Source organism: Hippichthys cyanospilos, chromosome 19, assembly GCF_059441005.1.
Source record: "Hippichthys cyanospilos isolate Australia breed blue-spotted pipefish chromosome 19, RoL_Hcya_1.0, whole genome shotgun sequence".
Taxonomy (NCBI): Eukaryota; Metazoa; Chordata; class Actinopteri; order Syngnathiformes; family Syngnathidae; genus Hippichthys; species Hippichthys cyanospilos.
The window spans coordinates 10,799,356-10,819,534 of record NC_142387.1 but is presented as its reverse complement, the minus strand read 5'-3'; the positions used below and the strand labels follow the sequence as shown (position 1 = coordinate 10,819,534).

The window sequence follows — 20,179 nt, the reverse complement described above, 5'->3', positions numbered from 1 at the left end:
TTATGGCTTACCAAAGTTGGAGAATACATTTTTATAGATTTAGGAACGCAGTGCACTGTAAACTGTTGATGTTTGACAAAAATCAAGGTGGGGGAATTTTTTTTTTGGGGCTTATTTGAACCGCATACCTCTTTGCTTACACCTTAACTTTTGTTGGATCCACAACCACCAGTTCAACGTCAAGGTGATTGTATTCAATAATAAATGAAGACAGTTCTGTAGCTTGCGTGGTTATGGGGTCATCCTTGGTGAAGTTCTGGAGCAGCTGTAAGTAAGCTAAGAATGCTAACTGTTTACTCCATGGTTTTAGCGCTCGTAACCCGGAGACATGATCACCAGCACCACTCTTAAGCCGTCGATAAGAATTCAACTTGTATACAGTTGTGAGCAAAGTGGCGGCGTGAGACCTCTGGCCACAGGTGTGAAACGCACAATTAGTTGATGAATGGAAGCCAGCGCAAGCGTAATAAACAGCAAACACCTGGACAGAGCCAGCGAGCGGCTACGGCCCAATTATGATCAATCAGAGCAACAGGCGGTGCTGCCTAATTGGATATACAAGTCTTATTATGTACAAGGGGATGTTTGGCATTTTATTTAGAAAGTGTTGATTGGAGCAAATTGGAACGATCACAGCTGCGTGGTTTGATCAATGGCGTCTGCCAGCTCCATTTCAAAAAAAGATGCGCGGTGCCCGTGTGGACTGGAGGGGTACACTTTCAAATATTACAGTAGGGATTCATTTAAAATGTCCCAATTTGTTCAGCCGAGATTTTTTGAAGAGATCATTTCACACGCCTTCGTCACACGCTTGCTAAATTTATTTAATATTAATACAAATCAGTTCAATAACAGGCCTGCTTGTCACATGCAGGCACATTTCCTGCCTAATTTATCACTTATGTATGTTATTTTAAAAGTAGTATACAAAATGCACGATTTAAAAACAAGTTAAATGTTAGTCTCACTGAATTCACTTGATACACAATTTTTTACTGTTAAAAATATATATATATATATATATATATATATATATATATATATATATATATATATATATATGCATAATATTCTGATTTATAGGGACTAAATTCCATTTTATGTGTGTACACACACATGCATGTGTGCTGGCATCCCTCGGTGGTGATGTTGCACTTCCAATTGGTAAAAGCTGAGGTGTGTGTGTGTGTACGTGTGTGTGGCAAGCACACCGCGTGACAATAGCTGACCAGTCTCTTTTCTTTGCCAAATCTCACTCCAGACCCACTCCCACTATCAGGCGGTGACATCATGTTTATTCTTGAACATCCCAGAAGAAGAAGAAAAAAAAAAAAGCGAAACACACTTCAGTGTGCTCGTTGTTGATAGTAGCCTGTACCTAATATTACGGTCTCTAAAAGTCATCGACTTCCCATGTAATGTCAGATTTTCCTTGTGGCATCTGTGCACCTAATGAAGTCACCATTAAAGTCTGATTCTAATATGTTGCACAAGGAAAGAAGTAAAAAAAAAAAAAAAGAAAATATTGAACACCAAGTTCTTGTGGTGTGCTTTGATGGGGGAAAAATGTGACATTCATGAAAGATTTAAGTGTCTTATTTTGTTGTCTTTTGTGGTAGCGCGATGATTTCTTACCACGTCACGTGTTCACGTCTGGGAAGAGTCGAGGAATTTATTCCTCCTTTTTTTTTTTTGTCTTTTATTTATGGATTTGACCCACTATGTTCTAGTAGCGGCAGGCGTTTTTGACTTGTAATTTCAACAGCAGATACCTGATACCGAGTCGTAAAAGCCAGACAACAGAAACAAATCTATTGGGAAATGACGAGAATACTCGCCAGAATACTCGCCAATGGCGATGGTCGTCGTAAGCGGATGCCGACCAGTGGCTCCCTTTTATCGCCGCATCAACTTGAAATGTGGGCCTGACCAAACCTATTGGCTCACATTTTTGCTTTATGGGCGTACATTGTGGCAATATTAATTGTCCGACAAAACTTTTGAAACCTCTACGTTGTTTGGGAACTTAACGTTTCGCATAATATTTTGACAGGCGAAGGTCAAGCATTGTTTCAGATTTTAAGCCAAAAAAATCAAAATTGCATAATGTTTGTTCTAAGGCATTTTTCTTAAACTGTTATCCCTAACTGTCTTGTTAAATATCAGTCGTATTTTTAAAAGGTGCATACCTACTTTACATTGGGACTGATGCATCAATCAATTTGATGTGCCGATTACTCATCTCTACACTCTAAAAACAGTTGGGTTAAAAATAACTCAATTATGAGTCTGACTGACTCCATTTTTTTGTGTCGATTTGATCCAAGTTTCAGAGTTTGTTTTATATAAAACAATCTGTTTTGCTGAGTTTGGTGTACAAAATGACACATTTCTAAGGTTGCTTATGTTAAAACAACCGTGAAAATGTCAGCTCAGTGCTTTTTTGACCCCCAAAAAATGCCTGTTTTTTTGTTTGTTTGTTTTTTTTTACCCAACTGTATTCAGAGTATAAATTAGCCTTGCATCAATTTAAAAACTCTGCAAAGGTTTAGATTTTTTTGGATGAATCCAACATCCCAGCAGAGTTTTTATCTCACAATGCTCTGCTCCACAGGCAGTAGGGAAAGTTGTACAGGTGAAACAATTATTTCAGCATTATTTGCTGCTCCTAATTTGGAGGAGAAAAATATATGTCTTTGCATAAAATATATGATGAGTTAATTATAACCCCATTGTTTCTGTCTTCTAAGTTATGCGAAACAACAACAGATTTAGTCAACTTATTGTTGGCATCCCGTTCTTAGCAAAAGCAAATCACATCAGCTAATGACAAAGAAAGCAGTCGAGACTTTGTTAATTGGATCCCAAAAAGAAATCGTTCCCATAGCGTCTTGTGGTGCACATATTTACGTTCTGTTGCCATAAGGATTATGCGGTGGTTCTTGGAAACATCTTTTTCCCCCCGGAGCTAAAATGTTCAAAAGCTAACCCCAGAGTCATTTAAACATGTAGTTAATCGCAAGGCCCTTGAGCCAGGCACTTCCTTCCCCAGGTTCCAAGACCCCTGCACGGGCTTCCGGCCCTTTACGCCCCAGCTTGCAGCAGGGAGCTAATTGGACCGGCCTCATTTAGCAGCGTCAAGGAAAAAAAAAAATACTCGGGAGTGAAGGAGGGGGTGGGCTTGAGGGGTCTGCGACATCACTCGGGGGTCTCCACAAATCTCCTGTGCCATCCTAATAGCGTGTCAGACAACACAAGTGATGCTACGGGGGTCACACACCTCATAGTCCATGTGTCACCATAACGAACACACAAGCTGCAGATAAATGGCCCAATCAGTGTACTTACATAATTTCAGAAGGAAAAAAAAAAAAAAAAATATATATATATATATATATATATATATATATATATATATATATATATATATATATATATTTACAAAGACACGTTTTGCGCAACATTTTAGAGAAACTATTGAACATGCATCATAGTGGACTGCCATTCATTTGCCACATGCATGATCCAAACATACTATTTATAGCCGCCACCTCACTGTGTTGGTTTTTACAGACACCAACGCACGGTTGAATCATTTTGTGTTGTATTATAAGATTCGAGCAAACAAAGAGGATATTTCGTCATTTAGAACTCTACAAATTGTACTTTTTACACATTGAATGTATTGCAAAGTTATCCAGGTTATGATTTAACGTTGGAGAATTAAACTAGCAAACGATTTGCTCTCAAACAATTCGAGACAGCTTACACGGCGGACCACATTCACTAATTTACTGTTGAATTATTAATTCCCTATTAAGTTTTAATGTTAGATGATCCAATTAAACTTATTGCCGGAGAATTGAATAAATGATATGAGCGTCAAAATATTAGAAACATCCCTCTTGGACAAATGATGAACAATACAGCTGCGTGCCAAATTTTAATTATTTCATAAGATTAGATAAATTCACTGTGCAGGTGTACCTAATAAAATGTCTCGCATGAAATAGCTATAGGTCGTATTATGTATAGATATTTTTTTACATTTATTTCTTGTTGACAGTTAAATTTTCTGCAATGACTGCCCAAAGCAGTGGCACTATTTTTTTTTCTTGCGAGTTCTTCCGCGCGAACGCGCACGCACATAGGACTGGTATTTAGGGTCTTAAAAATAGCGCGTCGCAAATTATGCACGGCTCACAGCCTCAATCTCCACGGCCCGTGGACCATAATAATACACAATAATAATAATAGTAAACATTTTTTGCATCACTACATTCTTTTTTCCATAATACCTTAAAAAACTGGGGGGAAAAAGTTTCAAACAGCACAAGTTCTAATGAGACTTTTCCGCACGGATTTTGAGTGTTGGTTTGTTGCCATCTTTTTTTGGAGTTTCCACGCGCACGCGCGTGAAATGCGATGAGCCACCATTGAAAGCATAGCTGGGCTGACTTGCATCTTGGCATGTCACTCGCGTTGGCCCACTGCGCGCATGCATGATGGCAGCTCGTTACATTTAACGTGCTGTTGACTTGGACCTTATCTACTCAAAAATAACTGTTTTTAAAAACTATATCCTATTTCTGTGGAGTTGAAAAGACGGCGATGCTCTGACTACGTCGCAAAATTGCGCCTTGGTAGAGGTAATAGTGTTCAGCTTTGATTGGCAGTTGTTGAAAAAAAAATATTATTGTGACGTTATGGTCGTAGTATCTCGGTTGCATTTGGCTTTAAAAGGCGTTTAGTTGTCTTTTTGGGTTCACATTTTCAATTAAATACTTTGTTTTGCTAAATGTTTTATTATTAAAGCACTTATTAATATTTAAAGAGATAAGAAGTGAAAATTCAATTCATGTGAAAATGTTTGAATATTAATTTTGTTGCTTTGCACGGTGGTAAGATTAATACACGCAAGCGTTATGAGTTTTCTGAAAGCATATATTATTTAGTAAAAAAAATGCTTTCGTGTAATTTAATATCGTGGTGGTCGCTGCTTTTAACAAATATGAAATGAATGCACTCGCAATTTAACATTTTCATGAAGGCATTTTTACTTTTCGCACTTGAATGAGCTGATTAAAATATGCGGGACAAATTATTAAAGAAAAAAAAATCATGCACTATTTTTCAGCCTATTGTTCGTTGAACACTAAGTCGATTCTTGTGGTTGTTGTTTGCCCCACACCGAGAGCTCAATTGGACAAATATGCTTAGCAGCACAAAATTAAAAACAGGCCTCGCCATCATGCATTTACTCCATATTTGCTTTTTTTTTTTTAAATAGGAAAAATCTCTTAAGGCATTTACTATGTTGCTGTCTTACGTGTGTGTGCTGTAGGCGTGTGTGTAAAACGACAGCCTCTGCTTGACGACAGCATTGTTAAATAGAGTCGAAAAAGTCATTTTCGCGTCATCCCCCGGATGTAATAGTCCATGAAAAGGGAAATATGAATACATTTCAATACATTTCCAACAAGATGGCGCATGCATGCTCCCTTTGCTTCTTCATTTTTCTCTTCGGTTTTTTTTTTTTACCACACGCACATCACGGGCTCATGTTGTTGCCGATTAAAAAAAAAACTCCACATGGCTTTTCGCCTTTTTTTGTGGGTCTGCGTTGGTGACAAAGCCTTGCCACATGCACGGCGATCACGACGTGATCTCTGGCTGCCTAATGGGCCGCTCAAGCAAGCTACAGACAAACAATGAAAAAAAAGAGGGGGTCTCGAGGTGGGGGGGGTTCACTTTTCATGCTTTTCATGCACTGCTGCACCCCCCCAACACACACACACACACACACCCCTCTCGCTGCCTCCTCCCCTATAAATCCAAGCGATCCCACAAACGGAAATAAATTAGATTGCAAAATGAGATTCCCCAACAATTAAGTAAGGCCAACTTATTTTTGGGGTGTGTATACACAAGAGGAACAACCGGCGTGATTAATCGATTTAATTTGCACATTACTGCGGGGCAAACGTGTTGGATGTTAATTTGGATAAACAGAAAGAAGGGGGCGTGCTGGCGTAGAGGTGTGTGTTTGTGTGTGTGAGTGTGTGTGTGTGTTATTGACTGTCGCTAAAGTTGCAAACAGGAGCTGGCAATTGCACGTTTCATTTAAATCTGTTAAACTATTTCACTTTAAAATGACGGTCCCGTAGAATTTTGGGGGGAAAAAATAATTTGTTTACCATTATTAATTCGCTTTTGTTTTTGTGCAGTGGGGAAAAAACATTTTTGCAACTTCAATTTTAAAGTTGGTGTCTGCAATGCTGCAATCAAGGCCAACGCATTTTTTTTTCATTTGCATTTTTTAATCGTTGAATATAGTACGAAAATGTATCCAAACATTTTTTTGTTGTTGAATCGAAACTAAATTTGACATACGAGCGCATTTCTCCATAAATACCGACCACTTCTAAAAACATGCGGATAAATATGGAAAATTGAGCTAGTTATACATAATAATAATACTTCCTTCCAGACAACACAGGTAACTTTTTGTGTATATTTGTCACGTATACATAATAAACAGGTTGACACGGAATTGTTCAGGCTTTTTTTTCACTATTAGAGACGATTTCGTCGACATGACACTTAAATAACAACAAGGATTAAAAGTGTGCTACTCCAACTGGACCTTTTTGGACGAGAATGCTGCACTCTGAGCTATACATGATGGCAAAAGGGAAAAAAAATAAAAATAAAAAGCACATTTAATACTGTAAGCTCGACCTTGTAATACTGGGGATCATTCACATTTGGTACACGACTAGAACATTCTTTTTCAGTGGCGTCTATTGTCCATATAGCAAGGGAGCACATTTCACAACCCCGAAACCCCCACCCCTCCCCAAATCCTTTTATGATATTTACAAAATAAAATATTACATGTCTTTTCTTTTCCATCTTGGGTTTGATATGTACAAAAAAACACCCCCCACTCTCTCAGCGTCCCCTTTTGCAACTTTTGGAGCAGTCCTTCGGTAAAAATCAAGAAACGTTGGCTCCTTCTTTTCTCATTTTTGTTTTTTTGTTGGGTTTTTTTTTTTTTTTTTTTTTGGTCCATGCATTCTTTCAGTCCACGCTCCAAAAAAAGTCTTTGCAGTCCAGGTTGCAATTTTTTTTCCACCCCACCCCTTTCCGCCCGAGATATTTTTTGTTTTGTTTTTACACGTACCATTCATTGAAATTGGACGTGAGCGCGCCGCTGTGGCTGCCGGCCGCCGTGCTGCTGTTGGCGGCGTGGTGCTGCACGCCGCCGGGGGCGGTGGGCGATATAGAGCTGCCGCTGCTCTGGTTTTCCGCCGACGGGGACACGATGGTGGGGGGCGTTGACGACTCGTAGCCCGAGCTGGCCGCGGGGGACGGCTGCGAGCCCGGGTTGCTCGATTCGTGCACCTATAGGACACACGGAATGGAAATTCTCGGTTAAAGAAAATGTCCGTTTTAAAAGTGGAAAAATACGTCGATGAAGTGATTTTTTTTCCTTACCTTCATGTGTTTGCGCAGCGAGCTGGGGTGCGTGTAGGACTTGTCGCACATTTTGCACAAGTAAGGCTTGTCGGACGTGTGCACGTGCATGTGTTTCTTGCGGTCGCTGCTGTTGGCGAAGCGGCGATCGCAGCCGTCGAACTCGCACTTGAACGGCTTCTCACCTGCGGCGCAAAATCGAACCAGTCAACTTTTATATATATTTATATATATTTTTTTGCACCGGTTTGCAGCGACTTCCCGCAGGGCGACTTTAAAATATTTGTTTTTCCTCTCCCGGCCGGAGGCTTACCCGTGTGCGTCCTTTTGTGGATTTTGAGGTTTTCCGAGCGCGCGAAGACTTTGCCGCAGCCGGGGAAGGGGCAGGGGAAGGGCTTCTCGCCCGTGTGCACGCGGATGTGATTGACCAGCTTGTACTTGGCCTTGAAGGGCTTGCCCTCGCGGGAGCACTCCTCCCAGAAGCAGATGTGGTTGGTCTGCTCGGGGCCCCCCACGTGCTCCACCGTCAGGTGGGTGACCAGCTCGTGCATGGTGCTGAAGGTCTTGTTGCACGACTTCTTGGGACTGGCCAGCTGCTCGGGCTCGATCCACTTGCAGATGAGCTCCTGCTTGATGGGCTGCCGCATGTAGCGGAAGAAGGCCCCGGCGCCGTGGTGCGCCGCCATGTTCATGTTGACCGGGCCGTAGCCGTGCAGCGGCGTGGACGCGTAGTCGGAGCGCGGGCTGGTGACGTGGCCGTACTGCTCGGCGGCGGCGCGGCCGTACACGTCGCCGCCGAAGCCCAGGCGCATCTGGCCGTTGACCACGTTCGAGGACGCGTGGCCCGCCGCCTGCTCGTGGAGCCCCGGGAAGAGCAGGTGGCCCGCCGCCTCCGAGTGTCCGTGGGGCCCCGCGGCGAAGCCGGCCGCCGCCGCCGAGGCGAAGAGGCTGTGCTGCGCGCCGGCCGCCGCCTCGCCGAAGCCTCGGTTCCGGAACAGAAAGTCCCGCGTGGAGTTGAAGGCCGCCGTGGAGTAGGAGCCCACGTGGCCCGGGTGGTGGTGGTGATGATGGTGGTGGTGGCCCAGGGCTGCCGCCGCCGCGTAGCCGGCGGGCGCCTGCGCCGAGAAGGCCGTCTGCTCGTGGGAGCCGTGGTTGATCTTGAAGGCGCCCATGCCGGCGTCGGCGAACGGGTTGATGCCCAGCGCCACCTCCCGCTCCGTCACCTCGCCCGACGAGTGGTGCCGCGTGGAGCCGAAGGTGGTCACTCCGATGGCGGGGTACTGCGGTCCGGCGTCCAGGAGCATCTTGGCCCTGCCTGCCTGCCTGCCTGCCTTCACTCGGTTAGTGCGCGCGACGACGCGACTGAGGACGCGGGTGACAAAATCACGCGCAGATATTCTGCCCTCCCGCCCCCCGCCCCGCGCGCTCCTTCACTTTCTCGAGCAGCTCCCGAACTCCCCCAAAAAATCCACCCGAGTCTTGTTTACTTTCTAGGGCGCCCCTCTCGTGCGCATCCTACGCCCACGCGCCCCCCGAAAATAAGATAATCATAAAGGAAAAAAAAGCCCGCGCGCTGTTGTCTGTCTGGTGTTTTTTTTTTTTTTTTTGGTTTGTTTTGTTTTGTTTTTCGGGCGCTCGCTAGATATCCCCGCGGCGCGACTTTCACCTCCTCGCTCGGGCGCTGAGCTGCAGACTGATAGTCGCAATCATTCCTGCAGATAAATGAATTGCCAAGACAACACGGTCCAGCCCTGATGAATGGGGAGGGGAGGGTGCGGGGTCTGCGGTCACGTGAATGCCCCGCCGCTCGCTCATTGGACGACGCCGACAATCCCCCCCCAATAACATCCAGTCGCCAAATAACAATCCACGTCGCAAGACGATTGGCCTCTGCATCATCAATCCACGTTGCTTTTGTATTTATTTATTAATATATTTTTTTTGCCGGGATGACTAGTATTTGGGAGAGGAAATAGCATTAATATAAACATATGATATGCAGCTATTATTACCCTTCATAGTTGGCGATACTTAGACATTTTGGGTCGTTGTTATTGCTTTAAAAAAAAGTGACATCAGCCGACTAGCATAGAAGTCATATTTGAAGGCTTTCAGAAAACAACCAAATAACTTAAACATGGTAATTCGGTTAAAACAGATTCGCTATAACATTCACCTTCGTGATCATTTTGTTCCCAAAAGCGGTTCCCTTCCAAACATTTTCCCTCAAAATCGTGTCCCGTCTTTTTTGTGCACCAATGCAAGCCCCCAAATGTCCCAATTTTTGATCCAGCACAGTTGTTTCCAAAAATGTTTGGAAACTTTTTCCTTTAGGCTGCTCTTTTTTTTCTGTAACTTTGCCCGTTTTCCAAAAATGTTTCATGTCACCCCAAAATAAGTTTCCCGTGAAAACGTCGCTTGTCTTTTTCTAAAATTTCCACCTTTCTCTTAAAGAACTCGCTACCTTGGAATATATATATATATATATATATATATATATATATATATATATATATATATATATATATATATATATATATAATTTTTTTCCCCAACTCCTCACCTTTCTGAGTATAATGACTTGTAACCAATTTCCTGTGTGTGTGTGCCACGACTTTTGTGTGTGTTGGGGTGGGGGCGGGGGTGTCACCTCTTTGTTGCCCAAAAATGGTAAAGTCTCAAATGGCTCCCAAAGGTGGTGTCACGTCACATCTTTTATATTAAACTTTCCACAACGCTACGGGAGAAATCACTCCCTCGCAACGACAAATGAATCCAAATATCTGTGTCGAATTTGTCTCTTTAACTTACACCCCCCCCAAAACTCCAGACGTTCTACCTTCCGTTAGGAGATATGTATTTCTATAAAACTTTCCACATGTTCAGAACACAGTAAATGTAGTTCCTTCTCAACACGTGAGTTATTAATTTTTAATTATTTACAACCATTCTTTGGGAGAAAATGCTCTACTGAGGTGAAAGTGTTACTTTGTTGGTAACTTATTGCTTATATAGTTTATACGTTCCCAAAAGGTGAATTTGAGACATTTCTTTGCTCCCAAACTTCAGGGAAAATAGAGTAGATTTGTCATTGTCCATTTTGAAGCGTCCCGCCTTCCACCTGGACCCATCTCCATAGGCCGGCTGTGTTGGCCTATAAATTGTCAAGTGTGTGAGTGTGTTTGTGTGTGCGTGTGTGTTAAAACCTTGTGGGTTGTAGAATTTATCAAGTGGGATTTGCGGCAGGAACCTGCGGCTGCCCCGAAGTTCAAAAATCCACATGCACTTTTTTTTTTTTTGCCATACGAGCTGTTAAAAAAAGAACAGTCCACACACGCACGCACTTTACAAGTCAGTCACGCACAGGTTTAGATTTTTTTACTTCATCATTTCTAACTTCATGTTGAAGTTTTTTTTAAGTTGCATATTAACATTAAAGTCATTTACAACAGGGAAAAGTGACGCCACATTTAAATGTTGCACCAGAAAGCGTGAAAAACAAGTTTGAAGTTGAACCAACTTATTTAACTCCTGTATTTTAATTTTGCTTTTTTTCCCAAGTTGACTTTATTTAGTTTGCATTTGCACAAACAAAACCCCACGCTCTCCTAATATATCACTACTTTTTTTTTTTTTAAATAATTAAACAGGAAAGTTTTCCTTTTCCTGTTTTCTGCCTTTGGGTCTACAAAAATTAACATGTCAAACTCTTGGCTGACAGCGTCCAGCTACACTTCAAAAAAGTGAGTCAATATTTATAGAGGGTATGGCTCGCAAAATTGTTTATCAAGCTGTTTTGGAGCGTGCATATGTGTGTAATTCTACACTGCGAGGGGGCTATTTGTGGTGCACATTCGCTGTGCATTCTACAATGCCAACATTTCGCCCTGTATCTACGCTATATGCACCGTCGTTCGTTTTTTGGAGTATATTGCAGATTTCCCTTAAGAAAAAGGAACGTTTTTTCCTTTGCTCCGTTCTCGTGTGCCACAAAGTGTCTCGTTGCGACTCATTCTAACGCAGAAAGCGGCAAAAAAGCTCAGCTTTTCCATCGGCTCACATGCCGTTTTCTCTCGGAACTTTTTTTTTTCCCTCTATGCATGCATGCAACAGCAGCAGCAGGCGCCACCTCCTCTGGCAACCATCTGCTTGCTTGCCGTGGCTTCGGCTCCGACGCGGACAAAACCAAACGAGCCCGGATCGTGACAACAGGTCCTCAGCAGCGTTTGCTTGAATTTGTTTTCATTTTTGCAGGACGGCGAGAATGAGGAGGAAGAAGATGATGGTTGTGAAAGATGCGCGTTCGGATCCAAACGAGTGGGGGAAAAAAATGGTGGACTTAATACAAGCTTTGCTGGTTTTTGGACCATCCTATTTTTTGAAGGCGACTTTTGCTTTGGCAAGTATATAAAACAATGAAGATATCACTCGACCAAACGCCCATAACAGGATTTTTTTTTTTTTTTTTTTTTTTTTAATCCCGTGAAATAAAGTTGTGGAACCTCCGAGCACAAAAGAGAATCCGTCACGTATCCGGATTACCCCCCACCCCCCCTTTTTTTTTAATGATAATATCGCTTTGCATAACTTTTTTTCCCCCTTGTGTGGTGTTGCCTGACGGCAGCGCGCATGCGCACCCCCTCTCGCTCGCTTGTCACCATTTTTCTTGTGGTTGGAAAAGTGTCGGCGGTGACGTCAATCAGCCGCCTCTGACCAATTAGAGCGCGGCCCGATTGTTGGGCTCGGCGGGCTGCGAGCGCCCACCGCGAACCGCTATTCTCCATCAAATGCGTCCTGCTGCCCAGCCAATGTCGCCCCGCCGACACACGCAACTTTATAAAGTTTATTTTTTTTATTTTCGCTATTCTTGAACTCCGATTAAAACACATTTGTCATCATTATTGTTTTGCCCGCTGTCAAGTGCAAAAATAAAGAAAATAACCCCCCCCCCCCAAAAAAAAAAAAAAAAAAAAATCGGAGAGTAATGAGCGCCGATATGCTGGGAAGCCCCGCGATGGACCCTGCCTTCTCCAAACGGAACGCGGCGCTGAGATTAGTTGACTTGGCGGGGGCTCACCACCACCATCACCACCTCCGCCACCACCATCATCATCATCATCATCATCATCGCCGCCACCCTGCCCCTCCGAGCGTGACAGGCTTCCCGGGGTTCGGCAGCCATCCGCACTCAATGGCTCACGCGCACCCCGGGGAGATGACTGCGGAACCCCGCCTGGGGCCGAGTCCATTCGGGCCAGAACACATGGGGCACTCGGCGGCCCTCAAAATCAGCCCAGCCCATCATTATCACCAGCAGCACCAGCCGCAGCACAATCAGCACATGGCAGGCCACAGTCAAGTGGTCTCCAGTCAAACGGCAGCTTTCGGGGCCGCGCCGGTGCCCTACTCGGGCATGACGCTCCCGGCGCAAGCGCTGAGCGCAGGTAGGTAGGGACGGAGGGAGGAGGGAGGGAGGGACGCCCGCCGACCTCCGCGCCGAGCGCCGCCAGCTTCTCACCTGCTTGTCCGGACAACAACAGGTAGCTACCCGGCGCACTATGGCCACGACGCCGCCGCCGCCGCCGCCGCCGGCCACGCGCTCTTCTCCGGGCTGCACCAAGAGCAGGCGCCGGGCGGACAGCTCCGCTTGGGACTACCGGGGGACGTGTACGTGCGCTCGGAGCACTTGGCGGCGAGCGGCCGAGCCGACGCCTACTACGGCGGGCTCAACCTCAACCTCCAGCACCAGCACGGAAGCGGCGCCTTCTTCCGCTACATGCGGCAGCCCATCAAGCAGGAGCTCATCTGCAAGTGGCTGGAGCCGGCGCAGAAGCGATGCGCGCGGACCTACGGCACCATGCACGAGCTGGTCACGCACGTCACCGTCGAGCACGTCGGCGGGCCCGAGCAGGCCAACCACATCTGCTTCTGGGAAGAGTGTCCGCGCGAGGGCAAGCCCTTCAAGGCCAAGTACAAGCTGGTCAATCACATCCGCGTGCACACGGGAGAAAAACCCTTCCCTTGCCCCTTCCCCGGATGCGGAAAGGTCTTCGCCCGCTCGGAAAACCTCAAAATCCACAAAAGGACGCACACAGGTCAGTTTTACCGCTTTTACGTCTATGCATTTTTTTTTTTTTAATTTTGCGACCGCTTGAACATTTTTATGGCGTTACATCATTTTGGCTGTTGTGGTTTGGAGGAGGAGGGGTTGGGGCTGCATGTCGCGAGGAGGTGGGGGGGGGGGGGGGGGGGATTAAGGCAGCTCACTCATGCGTTTGGCGCTTTGGACCTCTTGTTTACACCGCAGCACAAAAGAGACGTGCACGTCTTATTAGTGACACACCCGCCCCCCACCCACATGCCCCCCCCCCCCCACACACACACATACACTACCTTGAGTTTGCCGCTGTCATTGCCCAGACACTTGTTGCCCGCTTGATTGCAATGACACCAATTGCTACTAAACTTTCCTGTTGTGCAGCAACCTGTAGCCTGCGAGCCTTACCCCCCCCCCCCCCCCATGGAATTGTCTCGTTAACATACTATAATACATATATATATATATATATATATATATATATATATATATATATACATACATACATACAGGTCTACAAACTGAGGCATGTGGACAATACATGGCCCCACAATGTTTTTTTTTCTCCGCCAAGGCACATTTTGGGCATTTGAAAACACCAAACGTAAATGACCAAGTGAATATTATTTGACATTCTGCCATCTAGTGAAAGAGCTGAATTGGTCTGGCTCAATGTATGTTTTTGGATGATATGGAGATGGCTGATTTGTGGTAAATAGGTAAATGCAAAAAACAAGCTGGTGAAAAATACATGTAAAAACTACAAATATTTATAAACCTTAACTGGGGAAAAAAAAAATCAAACAAATATGACTGAACTTAGTCTTCAGCCTCTTGTCTGGGTGGGGTGTGCAAGCTGAAGCACATGGGCCATATTTGGCCCCTAGCACTTTTGCACAGGACTAAACAATGTTAATAAACAATCTGACATAAAATGTTATGATACATATTTAAATCTTCATATTTTTAATAAAAGTCGTCCTCTGAGAAAAATGTCAAATAGTTGCTCCTTGCACCATTCCTGGAAGGAAAAAGTTTACATAGTTTACACCCAAAAACACAACAAAACAAAGTTCAACAGTTAACATGCTTGGTGTGCAATTTGTGGACTGTGGGCAGTAAATGGGCCGGAAAAAAACTACTAGTTGTAAAAACACACATTTAACAAACAACAATTTCAGCACGAGTATTTTTGTTTTCGAAATTTGTGTCATTGTTTTGTCATACAAGGATTCTCAAAGGACTCTATCAACTTTAAATGGCTCCAGATGCGAAAAAAGGAAAAAAAAAAAAAAAAGGCTAGTCCTTGTCCACATAGTCCCTTTGTCATAAAAGTCATCCTCGAAGGACTTTCTAAAACTCAAATGACCTCTGATGGAAAAGAAACATTTTTAAAAAGCATGCTGTTCGGATTATATTACAAGCGTAACTTGTCAACAATGTCCCAAATCATATTTGTCATAAAACGGGCTTTACAAGAAAAATAAATGAATAAATAAATACAACAAAAAATTCAAAACGACTGCTGACAGGACAGGTAATTTTAGTCAGGCAAGTATTCAGTCAACTATTGCCTGACAAAAAAAAAAATTCAAAGAAGTTTTTTTGACCATCATATATATATATATATATATATATATATATATATATATATATTATTTTTTTTTTTTTTTTACTCCAAGGATCAGTAAAGGAGAGCTATTCCAAGATGTATAACACCCCTGAGGTGACGTGGTGACTAAATAAATAAATAATATGGCCCTGTTGAAAATGAATGGATTATACAGTCTGCAACCTGTGGCATGTGGGTCATTTGTGAGACCACCACCGTGCTAATTGTTTAAAAAAAAAAAAAGTTGTATATATTAATAAGGGAAAATGATTTGTAATATTTGTTTCTGTTTTCATCAACAAAACTTAAAGCCGGGGAAATGTTGCGCTGTTTATACATATTATGAGCATAGGCATTACCAAATATTGCCTGACCAAAAAAAAACAAACTTTTTTTTTTGTTTTTTCTCCTGTGTAAAGTCAGACTGGCTACACACACACACACACGGTACTCAGGGTGCACACTTTATACATTATTCATGTCATTTGCTCACATTACCCAAGTATAAATCTGTTAAATAATTCTGACTCCCAAGGGGCCTTATGCTCCTTTATTTTTAGTGTATCATGTTTAAAGCTGGAAAGTGTGGTTATGATTGGGGGGGGTTGAAGGGTGTGTGTGTGTGGTGGGGGGGGGGGGGGGGTGTCCGCCCCTGGGGTCTTGCCTGCTCCTCCACGCTTTCTTGTACTACACTAATATCCTTGATTGGCTCTCTCAACCCAACAGCTGAAGGTCAAATTGATATTCAAAAAAAAAAAAAAAAAAAGCGCAAGTGTAATTAGACAGGCCCAATTACATGTGCTCACAAACGAGCACGAGTTGATTTCTGACTAATTTATTCACACTGTCCTGGCTGTGTTTGCTGCGTGTGTAAAACCGGATTGAAAAAAAAAATCCCCCTTGCACATTTCAAACAAACCTGACCAACTGTCTGTCTAACAAACACACACACGACTGCGTACAGTAGTTCTAAATAATGTTGCATGTTTGCATTTAAATTTTTTTAAATTCAATTTTCTATGCTAACACACCGCAAACTCTACGTTTCATATTCACGATAAGCATGATTATTTACCCATTTCCAGCGTATTTAGTAGTTTTTTGTCACTTTCTAAAGTTGCATTTTGTTGTTTTGAACTGCTCAGAATTCTTCTGTTAACGTGTCTGCAGCCAGGATGTTTTACAGTAATGCCGAAAATATGACACTGGACATGGTGATTGTTTTTATTTTTCCCAGGGGCGCCATGCATTTATTTCAATCTGAATACGCCATAGTGGGTAAATGGTGGCCAATCTGTGGGTTGTGGGCTATGTGCGGTCCTTGCAGGCTCATTGGCAGTTATTTAAAACATAGTTATGCAAACAAAAATGTCTGTACGTTTTATTCATTTTTTTTACCCAAACAACTAATTTTCTAAAAAGGATATTTTGATGTATTGAAAATGTGATGTGCACCTGTAGTAGTTGCTGATTTCTTTGGTTTCCCCCTCATGGTGGGTTTGTAGGTTACATGTGGGTTCTTGCTGGCCCATTGGCAGTTTTTTTAAGTTATTTATGGAAATAAAAATGTCACATTTTATTCATGTTTTCCAAACCAATCGTTTTCTAAATCCGATATTTTGCTGCATTGATATTTTTGTGTTAGTTTTGATTCTAATATTGTGTATATGGTGGTGTGCAATCTGTGGGTTGTGTGTTATAGGTGGGTCCTCGCAAGCCACTTGGCATTTTAAGTTAATTGTGGAAATTAACTTAATTATTCATTTTCCTTAACAGCATTTAAACAAATTTGTATTTGAAAATTTAAAAGGCGCGCCAGTGTTTTTTTGCACCATTTTTGATGCTAATACTGTCCTGAATATGTTTACCACCAACATAGTGGTCCCATCATATTTTGATGAGCACATTTCAGCAATTCCATCGCTAAAATTTGTTTCTACAAGCCCCCCCCCCCTCCAAAAAAAATCGCAATTTATTAAGCATTTGTTACATTGCACCCTCTAGTGGTTCACAGTATAACTCGTTGAATTAAATGTTCAAAACGCAACAGCGCAAGATATTTTAAGTGAATTTAACTTTATAAATATTTCCATTTGGCCTCGTAACGGTTTTCCAGCATTTATTTTGAACTTTTCAAAAACAATTAAATTGTGTATATTCGTCTACATAAGCACAGCGCGAAAAGACTCAGACTGGTTTCTAATCCTGCTCATCGAATCAGAAGACGAGCCTAAACGAACCGTGTTTTGCGTTTGTTTCAGGCGAGAAGCCGTTCAAGTGCGAGTTCGCCGGCTGCGAGCGCCGCTTCGCCAACAGCAGCGACCGCAAGAAGCACTCGCACGTGCACACGTCGGACAAGCCGTACAACTGCAAAGTCCGCGGCTGCGACAAGTCCTACACGCACCCCAGTTCTCTGCGCAAGCACATGAAGGTGCACTGCAAGTCCCCGCCGCCCCCCAGCTCCGGCTACGAGTCGTCCACCGCGTCCCTGGTGTCACCCCCCTCCTCCGACCCGGGCCGCGAGCCTCCGCCGCCGCCCGGAGGCGCTCAAGCCCCCTCGGCGGCCTCCCAGCCCGCCAACCTGAGCGAGTGGTACGTGTGCCACAGCTCCGGGGCCAGCGGGGCCCACAGCGGGCCCTCCACGCCGGACTCGGCCGCGGAGGACGGCGAGCCCCCGTACAGGGACCGGGACCTGAGGGACGACTTCTAGACGCCCCCGCCCCCCCTTCAAAAAAAAAAAAAAAAAAAAGGGGGTACTATAAAAACAGACTTGTTTTTATGGACCGAATCGTGTTCAAATCATCTGTGGATTTTGTGGTACGTTTTTTTGTGTAGTGCAGGGGTGGGCAAACGCTTGTGCAACGTTTGAGTTTTTTTTTTTTTTTTTCTTAGCTTTGGTGGAAATGTTTTACCAAACGTGAGAAAAACGTGGACGATTTTGTACCCACCTAAAAAGGCTTTGCTATTTTTAGACATCAATTTGTTTAATTTGCAACCACGTGCATTTTGAACGCAATATTTAACAAAAAAAAAAAAAAAACATGTGTTTTTAATGCCAGCCTCTCATCTTTTTTGTAATTGAGCAATTTCATCCTATATACCAAATTTTGATAATGAGGGCGGGGGTGTAAAAAAAAGTCTGATAAGCCATTGTCATAACTGAATTTTAATTTATTCACTTATATTTGAATGAATGATAAGTTATATGCACTTCTTTTATTTTATCAATGCTGTATTGTTTTAGAAATTCCCTTCAACTGTTATTAAATGCCTAATGAATGAATAATGTGCTGAAGAATTTACAAATAGCTTATTTTTAATGAATCCATTTTATTTTATTAAAACGAAAACTCGGCCATTTTTTTTGCCCAACTCAACGTAGAATTTCCAGGCATGCTTTTTGTGCAATGCAATTTTTTTAAATTAATTGTAATTGTAAATATTTTCTTATTTTTGCCTTTAATTTATTTTTCAATCTGGTTTTGTATCCAAGAACCAAAGTGCACGTTTTTTGAAATTCCACGAGGCCAAACTGTACATTTTGTAAATGTCGTCTTTGTTTGGTCGTTTTGTATACGCTGGCGTTTTTTTTTTTTGCTATGAAATACTGGGCGTGAAATTGTAACCATTTTGACTTGTTTATAACACCTAGTCGGGTGCTTTTTTTCCAACTTCGAACAGCACTCAAACCTCCATGTCATTTGTGACTATACATTTAAAAAAAATAGATTGTGTTTTTGCATTTCAGGGGAGCTTTTTTTTTTGGTTTGGTTGACTTTTTTTCCCCCAGTGTTTTAACTCGCACTGATTTTTTTTTTAATGTAGAGTGAGGGAATTTGACTTTAATTATTTTGTAGTTTTCATTTAAAAAAAATCGCCCATGGTTGCTTGTATCGTATAGGTTATTTTATTTTTATTTTTTGCAGGGGACCTTTTTAGTGTGGTAAATTCTCAAATGTAATTTTTCATAAATGTGTTTCCAAAAATCGCGTGTCTTGTGTTGATTTTGCATACATTAGCGCCATCCGGGTGTGGAATATTTTCGTGAGTTTTTAAGTTCTTTTTGTATTTATTTTCTTTGTGTGTGGTTTATTTTTCATGAATGCTCTCGAGGACGTTTATTTTCTGACAAATCAAAATTTCCATTTGCTGCAATTGCAACGTTTGTTTTGCATGTTTGTTTTTTGGGGGGGTAGAACGAGACGAAATTTTGCATTTGTTTTCATTTCACTTTCATCGTACTTTATAATTTTGTGATGTCCGACGTGATTTATATTTTTTTTACAAAAAGAGAGCTGTCTTATTTTTGCAGTATGTGTGTAATAAATTGCATTTGTTTCCGTGTCTACTCTTTGCAAAAAAAAAAAAAACGCTCGCGCGTGTGTATGTGTGTGTTAAGTGTTAACTCCTGCATGCCAAGCAACACTAACCGCTCCTCCGAACTTCAAAGTGTCCCGAGACACAAAAGCAGCACTTTTTTTTTATTTTTTCGCCTCCCTTGTTTTGTTGTGACGGCGCATTAAGATTTCTATGGCAATGGCCGAGTCATATAGAGCAATGATAAGGTTTTTCTTTGGGGGTGCGACTTAAAGGCGTCGCTTGCAAAGAATGTAATATTCGTTTCCCCCATGGGGTCGGAAACGCTAATCTACGTCCTTTATGTCGGAGTAGAAAAGAGGAGAAATGTTTTTTTTTTTTTCCTCGTCACATTGTGCACCCCTGCTCATATTTTAGCTCGGGTGTTCAAAGTGAACTTTTGGTGAAAAGGGACTTTTGAGCAAGTGGGTGGAAACACTGTCTTGGCCTTGACGTGTGTGACTTTTTGTGCGCTTTGTGAAGCGAGCAAACAACACGGACGACGCTTTTCTTCCCACACACACTAGATGAGATAGTTGGATCTCAATTGAAAGTCTCCTTTGAAGTGCGACTTCATATGAGAGGCTGAGCAGCGGAAGGAAAAAAAAAAAAAGAAAAAAAAAAGGCTTTTGTGC

The 20,179-nt window shown here is 42.8% G+C and overlaps 2 protein-coding genes across 2 annotated transcripts in view; one reads left to right on the top strand and one right to left on the bottom strand.

The window, feature by feature from the left end:
* zic4 (zic family member 4) overlaps positions 1-19,816 on the top strand; it is a 102,312-nt gene extending 82,496 nt beyond the window's left edge. Inside the window, exons 3-5 of the mRNA XM_088402289.1 lie at positions 11,734-12,927; positions 13,024-13,574; positions 17,450-19,816. Of these exons, the coding sequence (XP_088258415.1) occupies positions 12,464-12,927; positions 13,024-13,574; positions 17,450-17,898 (1,464 nt within the window). The 5' untranslated portion in view covers positions 11,734-12,463 and the 3' untranslated portion in view covers positions 17,899-19,816. The remainder of the gene's footprint in view (positions 1-11,733; positions 12,928-13,023; positions 13,575-17,449) is intronic.
* Positions 6,501-9,898, bottom strand: LOC148407875 (zinc finger protein ZIC 1-like). The gene is made up of 3 exons (XM_088402290.1): positions 7,793-9,898; positions 7,501-7,664; positions 6,501-7,407 (listed from the first exon to the last, which is right to left on the bottom strand). The coding sequence occupies exons 1-3, from the start codon at positions 8,781-8,783 to the stop codon at positions 7,177-7,179; spliced, it is 1,386 nt and encodes a 461-aa protein (XP_088258416.1). The 5' UTR covers positions 8,784-9,898; the 3' UTR covers positions 6,501-7,176.
* Positions 19,817-20,179: the final 363 nt, after the last annotated feature.